The 14,375-nt window shown below is 51.4% G+C and overlaps 1 protein-coding gene across 1 annotated transcript in view; it reads right to left on the bottom strand.

Moving 5' to 3' along the window:
* The window catches only part of LOC101429401 (anthrax toxin receptor-like), a 33,892-nt gene extending 19,986 nt beyond the window's left edge, over positions 1 to 13,906 (bottom strand). The window contains exons 1-8 of the mRNA XM_058299286.2: positions 13,824 to 13,906; positions 13,061 to 13,132; positions 11,798 to 11,879; positions 11,658 to 11,691; positions 2,313 to 2,392; positions 2,167 to 2,235; positions 1,776 to 1,856; positions 1,578 to 1,638 (exon numbers count right to left, since the gene is read on the bottom strand). Of these exons, the coding sequence (XP_058155269.1) occupies positions 1,578 to 1,638; positions 1,776 to 1,856; positions 2,167 to 2,235; positions 2,313 to 2,392; positions 11,658 to 11,691; positions 11,798 to 11,824 (352 nt within the window). The 5' untranslated portion in view covers positions 11,825 to 11,879; positions 13,061 to 13,132; positions 13,824 to 13,906. The remainder of the gene's footprint in view (positions 1 to 1,577; positions 1,639 to 1,775; positions 1,857 to 2,166; positions 2,236 to 2,312; positions 2,393 to 11,657; positions 11,692 to 11,797; positions 11,880 to 13,060; positions 13,133 to 13,823) is intronic.
* Positions 13,907 to 14,375: the final 469 nt, after the last annotated feature.

The following is a 14,375-nucleotide window of genomic DNA, read 5'->3' as shown; positions in this document are numbered from 1 at the left end:
AATCTACATGTGCATGTATGTCAAATAATTAAGAAAAATAAAGGATTATGTACACCTGAAAAAACAAACAAACAAACAAAAATCAAACCTCAGCAGCCTGGGGCAAAGGATTACCACCTTCAAGAAATAAATTAGAGTTCCCAGGACTGGAAAGATCATTTCATAGAGAAAAGAGGGGGAATTCCGATCCCTATAAATAGAGGCGTTCCTAAGGCCACAAGCACATGCCCAGTAAAAGATGCATGCTCAGAAAAGTCTGGAGAGACTCCACGCTTTTGCCCTGGGCTATTCTTCACGTTCATCATTCATCCTTAGGAGGACTGATTTCTAAAGGAGAGCACCAACCCACCCAGAGCTAATTTGCAAGGACTGTGAAAGGTGCATTTTGCATTTCTTTGTTTTTGCTAGCTCCTTACATTCAAGGTAATCTGTCATATCAGTAGCACTATACAAACTTGAGAGACAGCTCAGTGACTAAATTCTAGAGGCAACACGTTGAAATATTAAAATTTACAATGTGCAACAAAAGATTACAAGGCATACAAAGAAACAAGATAAAACATCAGAAAACACCAACAAAGAAGACCAGACTTAGAAGATACTAGAATAAGACATCAAAAATGGTCTTAAATATGATCAAAGAGTAAAGGAAAAGGGACCAAGAACTGAAGGATATCAAGAAAACAATATGCAAATGAGAGTTACAGTAAAGAGATAGAAATGATAAAATGGAGCCAAACAGAATATTGGATAGAAGTCAACAATAAGGGTGAAATAAAAATAAAAAAAATAAAAAAAACCCTAGAGGGTTTCAAAAGCAAGGAGTGGCTGGGTTGGGAATGGCACCCGGAGTGAGTTTCAGAAGCTAGCCCAAGAACCACAGGGCTGCCCGTGCCAGGACACAGCCAGTATCAGACAGGAGAGCAAATGCCCAGAGCCCACCTCAAGCACCCTCCAGGGCACACCCAACACACATGGCATGGGTGGGTCCCATGCATGGTGGATGCAGGGAGTAGACTCTAGAGCACAGGCTGCCTGGGGACCCAGGAGGCTCAGACACAGACAACATGTGACAAAATCCCACAGGAGCTGTTCCAGGGGAGGCAGTGAGCTGGGAGGGGCTGTGCCAGATGGTGTTTGCGGGCACACACATGTTTGCCTCTGTTGCCCCCCACTGGTCCACCTAGGGTGTGTGCAGCGCCCACAGGGGCTGTGAGCAACATGGGCCCCGTGGAGCACAGCTGGCCCCAGGCCTGGGGAGAGGAGCAGGCTGGTATCACCCTTGTGACACGCATCACAACCAGGATGGGTGATGGCAGAGCATGCCCATACACACACACACTCACACGTATACACAAAATACAAATATACAAGCGGGCACATGTGAACATGCACACAATCCACAGAACACATATGCACACATCGCCACATTATTGTACACGCAGGCACACAGAAACATGCAGAAATGCACATAAGCACTCACATGTGCACACCACGGGCACACATGTCCTTTCACCCACACACAGGCATTTCCACACACACACCTGTGACCACAGCGGTGACTCCTCAGCTCTTACCTCCCACGCAGGCAACAACAGGATCCAGAGACTTGAGCTCAATACAGCTCTTCTCCCCCAGCTAGAACACAGAGCAGGGTGGAGGGGCAGGCTGAGAGCGGCCCCTCCTCTAGCGCAGCCACTCACGCCCACCTTTCCTCGTGTCCAGCTCCCACAGCCGCTCAAGTCCACCCCTCCTCGTGTCCAGCTCCCACTCACCTTGTCAGTGATGCTCTGCAGGGCCTTGAAACCTCCGAGCACCCCAAACGCATGCTCCTTGGTGTCTGCAAACCCTTCCAGCTATGAGGAGGAGAGGTGGCAGGGACCCACAGCCAGGGGACCGAGAGGGTTGTGGGGTCCACAGGCAACAGACTGCCCATTACCCTTGTACTAGATCCTCTCATCTGCAGCAGAACTCATGGGGGGGCCCGTCCACCCTCAGCTGGGGTGTGCCCAAGCCCACCGTTACCATCCTCTGCAGTGGACAGGGGTGGCCGCGAGTAATTGGAGGGGGTTAGGAAATCATCCCTGGGCTAGCCTGGGAAAGCAGCCTCTGACACCTTCCCCCACCCAGGCTCAAGAGCAGCCCCTGCATTCCAGTTCTGATTACCTGTGATTGCAAAAAGTCTTTTACACCCACAGCATAAACAGTCGCCCCCATATGCCGAGCCTTTCGAGCCTGAGAGAGAGAAGGTGTTAAGTACAATTCATCCAAAGATGTGGAGCAAAATGCACATGACTGTGGCTTGAACTCACTTCAACCTTAGTGTTTGCAAACACGGCTGGCTCTAGCGTCCCATCAGTGAAGGCTATGATCATGCTGGAAACCTTCTTACCTGAGGGACAAGGAAAAAGGGGCCAGATGGGAAAGGCACCTGGGTTGCACCCGGGGGCTGCAGGTGGCAGAACCTCAGGGTTGCCCATGTGGGACACAGCCCAGGGCCCCACACCAAGTCCTCGCAGGCAAGGTGTGGGCAGCTCACAGGGAGGCACATGTGCCAGCCACCCTACTCTGCATGCTTTGCAGCAGACCCCAGAGGGAGAAGGGCCTGAGCCCAGCACCCACCTGGTGCCCCAGGTGCCTGGCTGCCCCACCCACCCCCACCTGATGGTAACACCCGTGCTAGGAAGGGAAACCCGGTTCATACACCTGACAGGTGGAAGACTCCAGAACAGCAAAGAGAGCTGCAGGCTGACCTACCGTAATGGGTAGGCTGCAGGTTTGGGGCAAGGGGACAGTGAACCATCAGGCCTGGGGGTTCCCGCCAGTGTCCTAGGGCCCTGGGGCCAAGGCCTTTGACGGGGGACCATGTGCCCAGCTAAGGGCTCTGCAAACCCCAGTGCATCCTGCTTATGAAGCCTGTGAAGCAGGCTAGTAAGATAAGGAATATCTGGAACCTGGCAGAGTCCACATCAATAGCCCCCAAGATGGCTGCTGGAGGACCCTCCCCAAGATTCTGCCTTTCAGAACAAAGACTTCTTCTGGAAGCCAGGAGAAAGCCAGGATGTTCCCCAAGGACTTTATCATCCGGCCCTCGCAGGGAATTTATGGGTGGGGTAATCAATCAAAAGAGCAAACAGCTGGGACCCCTCCCCTGCCATTAGCAAAGGGGCAGAATAATTAATAGTTCAAAAAGTCAGGTGGGGGGCCTGAGGTGCTCTCACTCTCCACTCTGTTGCCTCTGGACCCGTTCCTGCCCTCTGTGCACCGCTCTCACCGTTTGTCCTCTGCCACGTGGCCACACAAGTAAACGTGGGCATTTATAATCAATAATGGGGAAGTGTAGCTTGTAAATTAGCTCTCTTTATCACTTTTCAGCCCCTTCCTCTATACCCGGGCCCCCTAATCTGTTATTTTCTCCTATTTCTCTTCCCTCCCTACCTGAATAAATTACTAGCCTAACTCACCCGACATGCTCTTGAAATTTATTTCTGCAGCATAGTCAAAGAACCTAGATAAAATCCATTAACATATTTGGCAGAGCCAGTCCTAGAGTTTATTGGTGAGTGAAGCTACAGCCTACAGCTTGCTTAATGCCTTCCTTGGGCTCCCCATTTTAAATGGGTTTGCCTACGAGCCCCCACAGGACATAATCCTTGGAGGGAAGAGACTGGGGCTCTGTCACTGCCACGCACCCAGCCTTGTGCCACCTGACCCCAGCCAGGACGGCTGTGTCATAGGGCAGTGGCTTAAATCATGGCCCTGCCAAGACGGAGGTTCTGGCAGAGCACTGGGTCCTGCAAAGCTTCTTTTTCAAGCCCTTTTAGCAGCCAGAGTCTTTGTCCTCAGGCCTGCCTGCCTTTGCCTTCTCCTGCCCTGTCCCCTAGGAGGTGCATGGCAGTGGCGGAGCAGGGGGCTTGCCCCTCCCAGTGCATCCACAACTTTGCCAACGGCATTCCTATCTGGCCACACCCAGTTACCTGGGGCATGAAGTGGGAAGGCAGTGGGCTGAGCCAAGATGGGCTGAGCCAAGACAGATGCTTTTCCCTTCCCTGGGGGCCACAGGCCAGGATACCCCTGATCTAACCTTTACCCCATGTTTTACCTTTCTACTTCTTGCTAATGAATTTCTCTTTACAGGTTTGTGTTAGAATGCTTTGGAATGTTTTAAAAACAGTAAAAATGGAAAGTGCCTTTGTCTAGCCAGGAAGCTATTGCCCCAGGGCCCCAAAGCCTGTTAGCTAGAGCAATTGATCATCAATCACTTAATGGCCTTTTGATGGCTGGTTTAACTGGGAAACTATCAGACAGTAAAGTCATAGAACTAGGACAGCCTTGAGCTTCTGAAAGGAGAGGAGGAGGAAGCTCTCTTGGGCTTGGAGGGCATCTGATCTATTTGATCTGTCTTCCAAGTCCAGGTGGCCCTGGAAATGTCTGGCATCAGAGCCCCTGATTCCCCGGGTGGTGGGAAGTAACTCTGCATGTCCCCCAAGACTTTTGAAGGCTTGGGTATGTCGAGTGCAGTGGGTCTTGGGCCCTGGAAAGTTGGGGTGCTGAGAACCAGAGCAGGAAACTGAAGGGCCCCCATTCCTTGGGCCCATCCATTCAGAGAGCAGTCAAATATCCCCTGAGACAGATATCTCAGGTGCTTTGATTTGGGGCTGCTGTTCAGTCTCCCACCAACTCGGCTTGGGTGCATTGATTTGATATCTGGAATAAAATATCACCCAGGACCTAGGTCGCCCACAAGGATGCTTGTAGGCCAGGCAGGCTCTGAAAATTGAAATTCTCGAGACACTGAGACAGAGCTTCAGCTCCAAATTATGTGGAGTGGTGAACATTTTAGTCAGACTAGGACTCTGGGATGCCAGAACCGTCGACTAAAAGGTGCTTCTTCATTCTTCCTAGAATAATGGGTGCAGCTGCTAGCATACCAGCAGACTCCCAGTGGGGGGTATTCTCGAGAACTGGACAACCCTACCAACTGAAGGGTGGAAGGAAAAACTGATCTTCTTTTGCTACACTGCGTGGCCACAGTATAGCCTGGAAGGTGGCCAAAATTGGCCTGTAAATGGTGCCCTATATTATGACCATATTTTGCAGACAGACCTCCTGTGTGAGAAGGAAAGAAAGCAGTCAGAGGTTTCATATGTTCAGCTTTTTACGGCTCTATATCAGGACACAAGGTTAAGTGGATCTTGTAAGTTATGTTATGCTCAGAAAGTGAAACCACTCCCTGAAAAGGAGGGTGAGTATCTTAGATGATCCCCTCCTCAGTTTCCCCCTCCAGCCCCTGCTTCCATGCCTCATGTGCCTATAGCTACCCCAGTGGGAGTCACTAGAAGTGGAGCATCTTTCCACCTTAATAGGGGATGCAAAAATGTCCTCTACACAATAAGGGAAGCAGAAACAATTAGAGTCCATACTCCCTTCTCTATGACAGATTTAACTCAGTGTAAGGAACAGTTGGGGTGATTTTCAGAAGACCCAGATGAGTTTACCAAGGAATTCCAGAAGTTAACCCTAAATTTTGAGCTGGCGTGAGGAGACACACATGTCATCCTAGTCTTGTGCTATGTCCCTGCAAAAAACTGCTGAATTTGGGAAGCAGCCCAGGGGCATGCCGATGGGAAGGCTGCCCAGCAGCCCCAGCAATAAGCTATAGGGGTTGTGGCAGTTCCAGAGGCTGATCCTACCTGGAACTACCAAAGAAGGCAAGCAGACATAAGAAAGAGAGACCATGCAATAGCATGCCTACTAGAGGGAATGAAAAAGTACATTGTCAAGTCTGTTAATTATAATAAGCTGCAGGAAATAACCCAGATGGAAAAGGAAAATTCTGCCCTGATTCAAGGGAGACTACTAGAAGCTAGGAGAAAGTATACCCAAGTTAATACAGACTCACTGGAGGGACAGGTTGTATTGGAAACCTATTTTATCGGCTAGGCAACTCCAGATATGAAAAGGAAACTCCAAAAGCTAGCTCTAGGTCCTGGGACCTAAATGAATTCTCTTTTAAAAGTAGCGTTTTCCATCTTTGACAACTGTGACCAGACTTTTGAGGAATTGAGGGCAAAGAGGGACAGGCAGGAGGCTCAGCTACTTGCAGTTACCATAAAGAGCAGCCGACCATCCCAGGGTCACCCCAGCTCAGGCTCCAGACTGTTGAGACCCTGCTTCAATTGTGGAAGACACTGGAAGAAAAGCTGCCCTGAACTACGTAAGGAGCCCCCAGTCCCTGCCCCAGTCTGGGAAAACAGGCATTGGGCTCAGGAGAGCACCGAATCCTGAAGGGGAGGTGGCGCCCAGCCCGGGGCCTAGTGGCACCAGCCCCCCTCCCCACATGGAGGACTGAGGGGGCCCAGGGCAAAGAGCAGCTCCTTGGATGACTCCATGGAACATCGAACTAGAGGAGCCCCAGGTGACCTTCGACATGGCAGGAAAAGAAATTAATTTTTTAATTGATACAGGAGCCACCTATTCAGTTCTGACTTGTTACTCCAAACCTCCCTCCCCCAGAACCTATGCAGTAGCGGGTGTTGACAGTAAAACTAAAATGAGATCTTTCACTGAGCCTCTTCTCTGCCAAATAGGAAACCTAATCATAAGCCATCAATTTTTAATTGTCCCTAAATGTCCCAACCCCTTACCGGGGCAGGATTTGCTTTGTACCCTGGGACCCTGCATTCAACTAGGAGGGATCAATGGAACCTCTAAGGTGCCTACAGCCCAGGGCTCAAAGGAAGAATGTGGAACTGTGTTTAGCCAGGGTTCCCTCATCAAAATCAGGTGTCTCATCAGCAGTTATTCCCCAGGCAATCAAGAGTAAATTCTATTGTCTGGGAAACTGGGATACCCAGAAGGGTTCTTCCAGTTCCCCTAGTTTCCATTTCTTATGATACTAACCAGCCATACCCTCATAGAAAGCAGTACCCCCTCAAGGAGGAGGCTGTTAAAGGCCTCCAGCCCACGGTTAAATTGTTCTTGGGGAATGGCCTAGTAATTCCCTGCCAATCTCCCAGCAACATGCTGATTCTTCCTGTGAAAAAGCCGAACAGTCAATAGCTTTGTAATACCCATTCATCCAGTTGTACCCAACCATTACACTCTACTAAATCAGGTCCCGGAAACTGCAACTGGTGTACAGTAGCCCAGCCGCTGTACAGTGCTATTTAAACCAAAACTAGACAAGGCTAGTCTTGGTTTATCTAGACTTGAAAGATGCCTTTTTCTGCATTCCTCTCCCCCTGGACTCTCAATTTCTTTCTGCCTTTGAATGGCAGGAGTCCAACTCTAGGCCCCCAGGCCAGCTTACATGGCCTGTGTTGCCTCAAGGGTTCCAAGACAGCCCCCATATTTTTGAGAATGCTTAGCTCAGGACCTAGCTGATCTCCACTGGCTGCAGTGTCCTTTTACAATACATGGATGACCTATTGCTTTGCAGTCCAATGAAGGAAGTTTCTGATGTCAACACCTTTTCAGTCCTTCATTTCCTAGCTGATAGAGGCTATAGGAGGTCAGCATCCAAGGCACACATCTCTCAGCAGAAAGTCTCCTATTTAGATTCCTCCTTGCCCCAGGGGAAAGGTCTCTCTCCCCAGAAAGAGTTCAAGCCATCACTAGTACTTCCCCACCTCAAGCAAAGAAACAGCTGAGGACTTTCCTAGAATGGCTCTCTACTGTAGACTGGGGACACCTAAGTTTGGGGAGATAGCCCAGCCACTCACAGTGCTATTACAGAGGCTGATAACCAACACTGAGAGTGGGGAACAAGCCAGGAAGCTGCCTTCTGTGTCCTAACACAAGCCTTAATTGGCCCTCCAGCCCTAGAATTCCTAACCTAAGGAAGCCTTTCTTTCTATACATAACTGAGAAGGGGATGGGTCTAGGAGTGTTAGTCCAGAAACTGGGTGAAATTTCTCCACCAGTAGTTTATTTCTCCAAACTGCTGGACAGTACAGCACAGGGATGGCCACCTTGTCTAAGAGCAATGGGGGCAACAGCCCTTTTAATTAAGAAAGCCACCAAACTAACTTAGGGATAACCTCTCACAGTCTTCACCCCACACCAGGTGAAGGACATGTTTGAGACCCGGAGCCACAAGTGGCTTACAGGTACTTGGTTAATTAAATACCAGGCTCGATTACTAGAGACCCCTAAGGTGCAGATAAGAACAGATCAGACTCTCAACCCAGCCACCCTACTACCAGTAGACGGCCAAAGTCAGATCCTGAGGGGCCCCTTCTCCACTCCTGCCTTGAAACTCTTAACCAAAACTACGCAAGCAGGCCAGATTTAAAAGATGTGCCTCTTGTGAACTCAGACATTGAATGGTTCACAGATGGAAGCAGTTTTATTAAAGAAGGAATTAAAAGGGCAGGCTATGCAGCGGTTTCTCAATTTGAAACCATAGAAGCCAAATCTCTCCCCCCTGGAAATTTAGCCCAGAAAGTAGAGTTGATTGCCCTTACCCAAAGTTTAAAGCTAATAGCTGGGAAACAGGCTAATATTTACAGACTCTAAGTATGCTTTCCTTGTCCTTCATGCTCACTCTACTATATGGTGAGAATGAAGCTGCTTACAAACAGTGGATCACCTATTAAGCACAGGCAAGAAATCCTAGACTTATTGGAAGCCATAGTGTTACCTCAAGAAATAACAGTAATGCACTGTCCAGGGCAGCTAGCCTGGGCTTCACCCTGGAGGCTGATGGGTGGCTTGGTAAGGATACTCAAGTCTACCTGCCAGGAGCAGTGCAGTGGAAAGTCCTTCATGGACTTCACCAAGCCACTCGTCTGGGGAGGGAAGCCCTAACCAGCTTAGCCAAACAGGTTTTCGAAGGACAGGGCCTGGTGAAGACAGTCAAAGAAGTTACCGGGAGTTGCTCCCTGTGTGCAGTTAATAACTCAGACAATGGGAGGCTTCACCATCCTCCCCCCTTAAACCTCCCTGTCCAGGTGCAGGGATCATACCCTGGAGAGGACTGGCAGATAGACTTCTCCCACATGCCATCTTGCAGGGCTTAAGTACCTCTTAGTAGTGGTAGATATTTTTACTGGGTGGGTGGAAGCTTTTCCCACTAGAAGAGAAACAGCAAATGAGGTGCCTAAAGCTCTCATAAGGAAATAGTTCCAGGTTTGGATTTCCTAAGTCCCTCCAAAGTGATAATGGGCTTTACTAGTAAACTAACCCAAAGCCTATCAGCTGTCCTCAGAATTAAATATCATCTCCGTGGCTCCTGGAGGCCCCAATACTCAGGGAAGGCAGAGAGATTTAACTGCACCTTAAAACAGATTCTAGCTAAACTCTGCCAGGAAACGGCATCCCCTTGGGCCACCAGTCTGCCCATGGCCTTCCTAAGGCTATGTTTAGCTCCCAAAGACCCACTTCAGCTTAGCCCCTCTGAGATGGTCTATGGGCAGCCTTTCCTTATCCAGGACCTGGTACTAGATCCAGAAATTCAAGAGCTCACAAAATATTTTATCAACCTAGGGAAAAATCAAAAGTCATCCAGGAGCTTGGAAACAAAATTCTTCCTACCCATGAATTATCTTTACCCAAAGTAAACCTGGAGACCAGGTTCTGATCAAAACCTGGCAAGAAAACAGGCCTCACTCTCAATTAAAGCCTAACTGGAGAGGACCTTAGCTTGTGGTTTTAATCACTCCCACCGCTGTTAAAGTTAAAGGCATTGCCAGCTGGGTACACTTATCCCGAGTGAAGCCAGGGGTCCAAGGACGTACTGACTCACCAGAAGCACCTGATGGGTCATACGAGTGCCAGCCATTGGATGGCCTAAAATACCTCTTCAAGAGACAAAGCTAAGTATCATCTGGGTCTTTAACCCATCACCTTAAGAAAACCCTTGTCTGTTTTCATTTGAAAAAGGCAATGTCTCTTCTCATCTCCCTCTTGGCTGCTTTAGGCATAACCACCTCCATTGAAAACTGGGGTTGGCAATCTATACCAAACCCCATTATCTGTTTTAGTTACTCCCTAGAGCTACCTAACATCATAAATGAAACCAGCTTTGCCTTAGAAGCTCCAAAACAGCAAGCAGACTCTTGCTGCTGTGGTGATGCAAAATCGCAGGGCACTTGACATGCTAACTACAGCACGGGAATAGTATGTCCTTTCCTTAAGGAAGAAAGTCATCTCTATGTTAATTACTCTAAAACAGTCCTAAACAGTATTCAAAACCTGCAAAATAAAACCCACTGCTGTCAGAGAAGTGCAGCCTTTACAGACACCTGGCCTTTTCTACTTCTGTGGTCCAGTGTTCTCTCAGTGAGATCATATATTCTAAAAATTCTAATTAAGTTTATTTCTTCCAGAATCAATATCTTGTTAGCCATATGAGGATTTCATCCAGCTTCATACAGGATGCCAGATCCATCTTCCTCCAACTGAGATAGAAGAGCAAGGGAGTTTTACACTTGTCAGGTAGAGCCTACTGCCCCTAACCAGTAGAATGTAGCTACAGAAAAATGATCATCTCCCTTCAGCACCCCTTTAAGATTGACAGTATAAACTCACTGAAGGGGGTATGAAGCAGGCTCGTAAGATAGGGAATCAATAGATGGGTCTGGAACCTGGCAAGAAGCCCACGTGGACATCAGTAACCCCCAAGACGGCTGCTGGAGGACCCTCCCCAAGATTCTGCCTTTCAGAACAAAGACTTCTTCTGGAAGCCAGGAGAAGCCCCGGATATTCTCCAAGGACTTTGTCATTGGGCGCTCACAGGGGAATTGATTAGTGAGGTAATCAGTCAAAAGAGCAAACAGCTGGAACCCCTCCCCTGCCATTAGCAAAGGGGCAGAATAATTAATAGTTCAAAAAGCCAGGCATGGGGCCTGAATGCATGTTCTCACTCTCTACTCTCCTCTTGGCCCTGGACCTGTTCCTGCCCTCTGGGCACTGATCTCACCATTTTCCCTCTGCCATGTGGCCACACAAGTAAACCTGGGCATTTATAATCTATAATGGGGAAGTGTAGCTTGTAAATTAGCTCTCTTTATCACTTTTCAGCCCCTTCCTCTCTACCTGGAACCCCTAATCTGTTATTTTTCTCCCACTTCTCCTTCCTCCCTACCTGAATAAATTACTAGCCTAACTCCCCTGACATGTTCTTGAAATTTGTTTCTGCAGCATAGTCAAAGAACCTAAATAAAATCCAGTAACACCTGGAAGGACGTCAGTCCTGGTCTGAGGACAGCACCCAGCACCATCAGGGAGGGAGGCACAGGGTGGAAGGAAGAAGAGCCGAAAGCCACAGTGCAGCTCAGAGGCCACAGTGGGCAGCAAAGGGTGGCAATCGAGAAGACGTTCTGTAAACCAAACCCTACGTCTGTGCGGGAACATTGGCTGCTTCCTTTTCTTTTCCCAAATGCAGGTCAGAGAGGGAAGTGGTCTCACCTGGACGCACCTGCAGCCTCTCAAGACCAAAGGTGCAAGCAGGCACTTTAGTTCTCATAAAGGCAAAATGGGTATTAACTTAGCCTCCTTGTCCAGAGGAGGAATCTGTAACTCGGAGACCGTGAGGAACTTCCTCCAGCTCAGAGCTAGAATGTGGGGGAGGGATCGGGACCTGGAATGCGCTGATGCCCAAGCCTGGCCTTGCCCTTGACCCCTGAGACCATGAAGGGCAGGAGGGGGCTTACCTCCAGCGGTGGCTTTTGCAATTTGGTCATTTGCCTGCAATAAATGAAGGAACATTGGGAGAGAGGCATTAGATGATCCAAGGAATAGTCCGAAAACTTAATCAATCTGGAAAAATTCTCTGAGCTCTAGCAGTCTGTACCATTTCAAATCCTTTATCCATGTACATAGCTCCTACAGGTACTACAGCTTTAAGTTCCTTAAGACCTTCCTGGATTTTTTTCCTGAAACAAAACAGAAAAGGCAGTGGAGGTGGGCGTGGCCTCCCACAGTCGCTCTGCGTGGACGTGCAAGGACACGGTGCATCTCACGCAGACAGGGCCCCGCTGTCCCCATGGGCTCAGCCTGGCTTGCTCGGAGCTTGTCCCTGGCCCACGGCCCCCAGTCCCAGGGGGTCTTGCCTTTGACCGTCCCTGCACGTGCAGCTGCAAGTCAGCCTCATGAGGGACTGGTGTTTTCACGAACTCCTGTGGGACCCCGGCAGGCGGCCCATGGGAGGTTTAGTTTGGGAAAGCTCATCCTGCTTCTCGGCCGCCCTCCCCCTCCCATTCCGCAACCCCCTGGGGGGCTCAGCCCCACGAGCTGCCTGTGTAGGCGCTAGAGGAAGTAGCCAACAGGCCAGAGAGGGTTCCTGGGCTGCTGGGGGAGAGAGGCTGAAAGCTGGGAGGAGCGTGGGCTGTGGTGGGGGGGCAGTGGGGGCGGCCTCACAGGCCCACCCAGTCTAGGAGGTGGGGCTGGGACCCCTGGAGGCTGGTGTGCAGGCTCCGCCTCTCTAGGCAAGCCCCTCCTCCTGCAGGTGCCTCTTCCCCTAGGACCCTCTCCCCCTCCCCATCTCACTGTCCTGACAGGCTAGCGGGGGCTGCTCAGCCCCTGTGCTCTGGCCTCTGCCCCCACAGCAGATCCTCCAGGACCCTGCACCTGCTGCCCGTGGCCACACGCTCCCCACACCCCCCAAAGGGGTCGGGCTCCCTCTGCTCCCAGGCCCAGGGACCCTTCAGGCCCCACCCCACCCCTCTGCCCCACCCCTCCTCAGTCCTGTGGGAGCATCAGTCCAGGCTGCCCCAGCTCTGCTGCAGGCCACACGCCCCCAGGGCTGCTGCTTGAGGACTCAGGGCTCCCGGGATGTGTCCCCCCTGCAAGCTCACATCTCCTGCACTCCCCAGCCCCCCATTCCTGTTATACACACACAACCCCTCTCCCCAGAGAGGCAGTGCCAGCCTCCCAGCACGGCTCTCTGCACGCCACCCCCAGGCCCACATGACCCCCAGTCTTTTGGCTCCCCACTCAGCCCAGCTGGGGCTCCAGGCACTGGCATCCCCAAGGGCCCTGAGCCCTGCAGCCCACCAGGTGCCCCGCCAGCCCCACTCCTCCTGCCTCTGCCTGGAGAAGGCAAGGTGCCACTTACCTGTCTGCTGTGAGCGGCAAGAGGGTAGTGCCATGATCGGAGTACAAGATGAAGGATATCCTCAGCTTTGGGCTGTGAGGAAGTGCCCACTCGTGAGAGGTGGCTCACAGCTGGAAGCTGCACACCCAGGCAGCCAGGCCAGGCCCCCAGCCAGCCACCCCCTCCCCACTGCGTCTCACGTCTGGGCCCACTCCCCACCAGGCAGTGCCCACAGCTTCATTCAGTGAAGGACTTGGAGGCTTCACGCAAGAGCAGGTGCCAGGATGGCATTCTGCCCACCCCTAGAGCCCAACACCCCAGAAGATGCATGCGCACAACTGCACACACCTGTGCACACCTGCACACACCTGCACACACCTGCACACACTTGAAAGTGACATCAAGACCTGCACTCACGTCCCTAAGGCGTCTCCCTTCTACTGTGATATTCTTGCAGCTCTGTCCCTCCTTCCCCTCCCCCATCTCCCCTCCTCCCTCCTCCACCAATTAGCCCCTCTGGGGAGCTGGTGACCACCTCCCTGTCCTGGCCGTGGATGGACTTTACTGAGCTCCCCCCCCTTGGCACCACCCCTTGGCCACCACAGGGGACATCAACTGGCATCTGCATCTGTCCATCTGTCCTCTGCTCTGGTTCAGAGCCCTGGGCTCGGGGCTCCCACCCGAGGGATGTGCAGGCCCCTGGAGGCTCCAAGGGATGTGTGCTCTGCCTGGCCGGGGCCAAGCTCCCACAGCCCAAGGGGCCCGCAGCTCGGAGAAGCCGTACTTCTGGAACTTTTTCACTAAATCTTCCACCCAGTAGTAAATGTCCAGCCAGTTGTTGTTCACACTGCCCGACCTGAAAACAAAAAGGCAAGGTCAGGGGACGAGGTACACTGGTTTGGCAAGCAGAGTGTCTATGTGTCCCCCAATTCCAGCAGCTTCTCTAACACTCTCTTCCCTCCCTGGCACAGCCTTGGAGAGCAGCGGCCCTCAGGCACCAAGGCGCATCTGGTGAGCAGGGCAGGGGGTGACCCCTGGTCCATTTGTCCAGGTCAGTGGAGCTTCTTGGACCTGGGCCTTCCCCAAGTCAGTCCCAGGCCAAAGGAGGGGTGGACCCTAGGTGGGGCCGAGAGGCCCAGGAATGGGGGCGATGGATTGGCCAGCAAAGCCCCAGTGGATTCTGAAGGTCCTCCTCTCCTGGGTCCACCCCTACTTGGCAATGGCCATTCCCAGTGTCTGCTTTTTTGCATCAGTCCCATCCAAAGTCCCTTGGAGGACACAGCCCAGCTCAGCAGGTCACGGCACAGTTGATGCAGACGTGCTGCCCTGGACACTC

This window comes from Dasypus novemcinctus, chromosome 6, assembly GCF_030445035.2.
Source record: "Dasypus novemcinctus isolate mDasNov1 chromosome 6, mDasNov1.1.hap2, whole genome shotgun sequence".
Taxonomy (NCBI): Eukaryota; Metazoa; Chordata; class Mammalia; order Cingulata; family Dasypodidae; genus Dasypus; species Dasypus novemcinctus.
The sequence above is the reverse complement of the archived record's forward strand: the minus strand, read 5'-3'. Positions and strand labels throughout refer to the sequence as shown.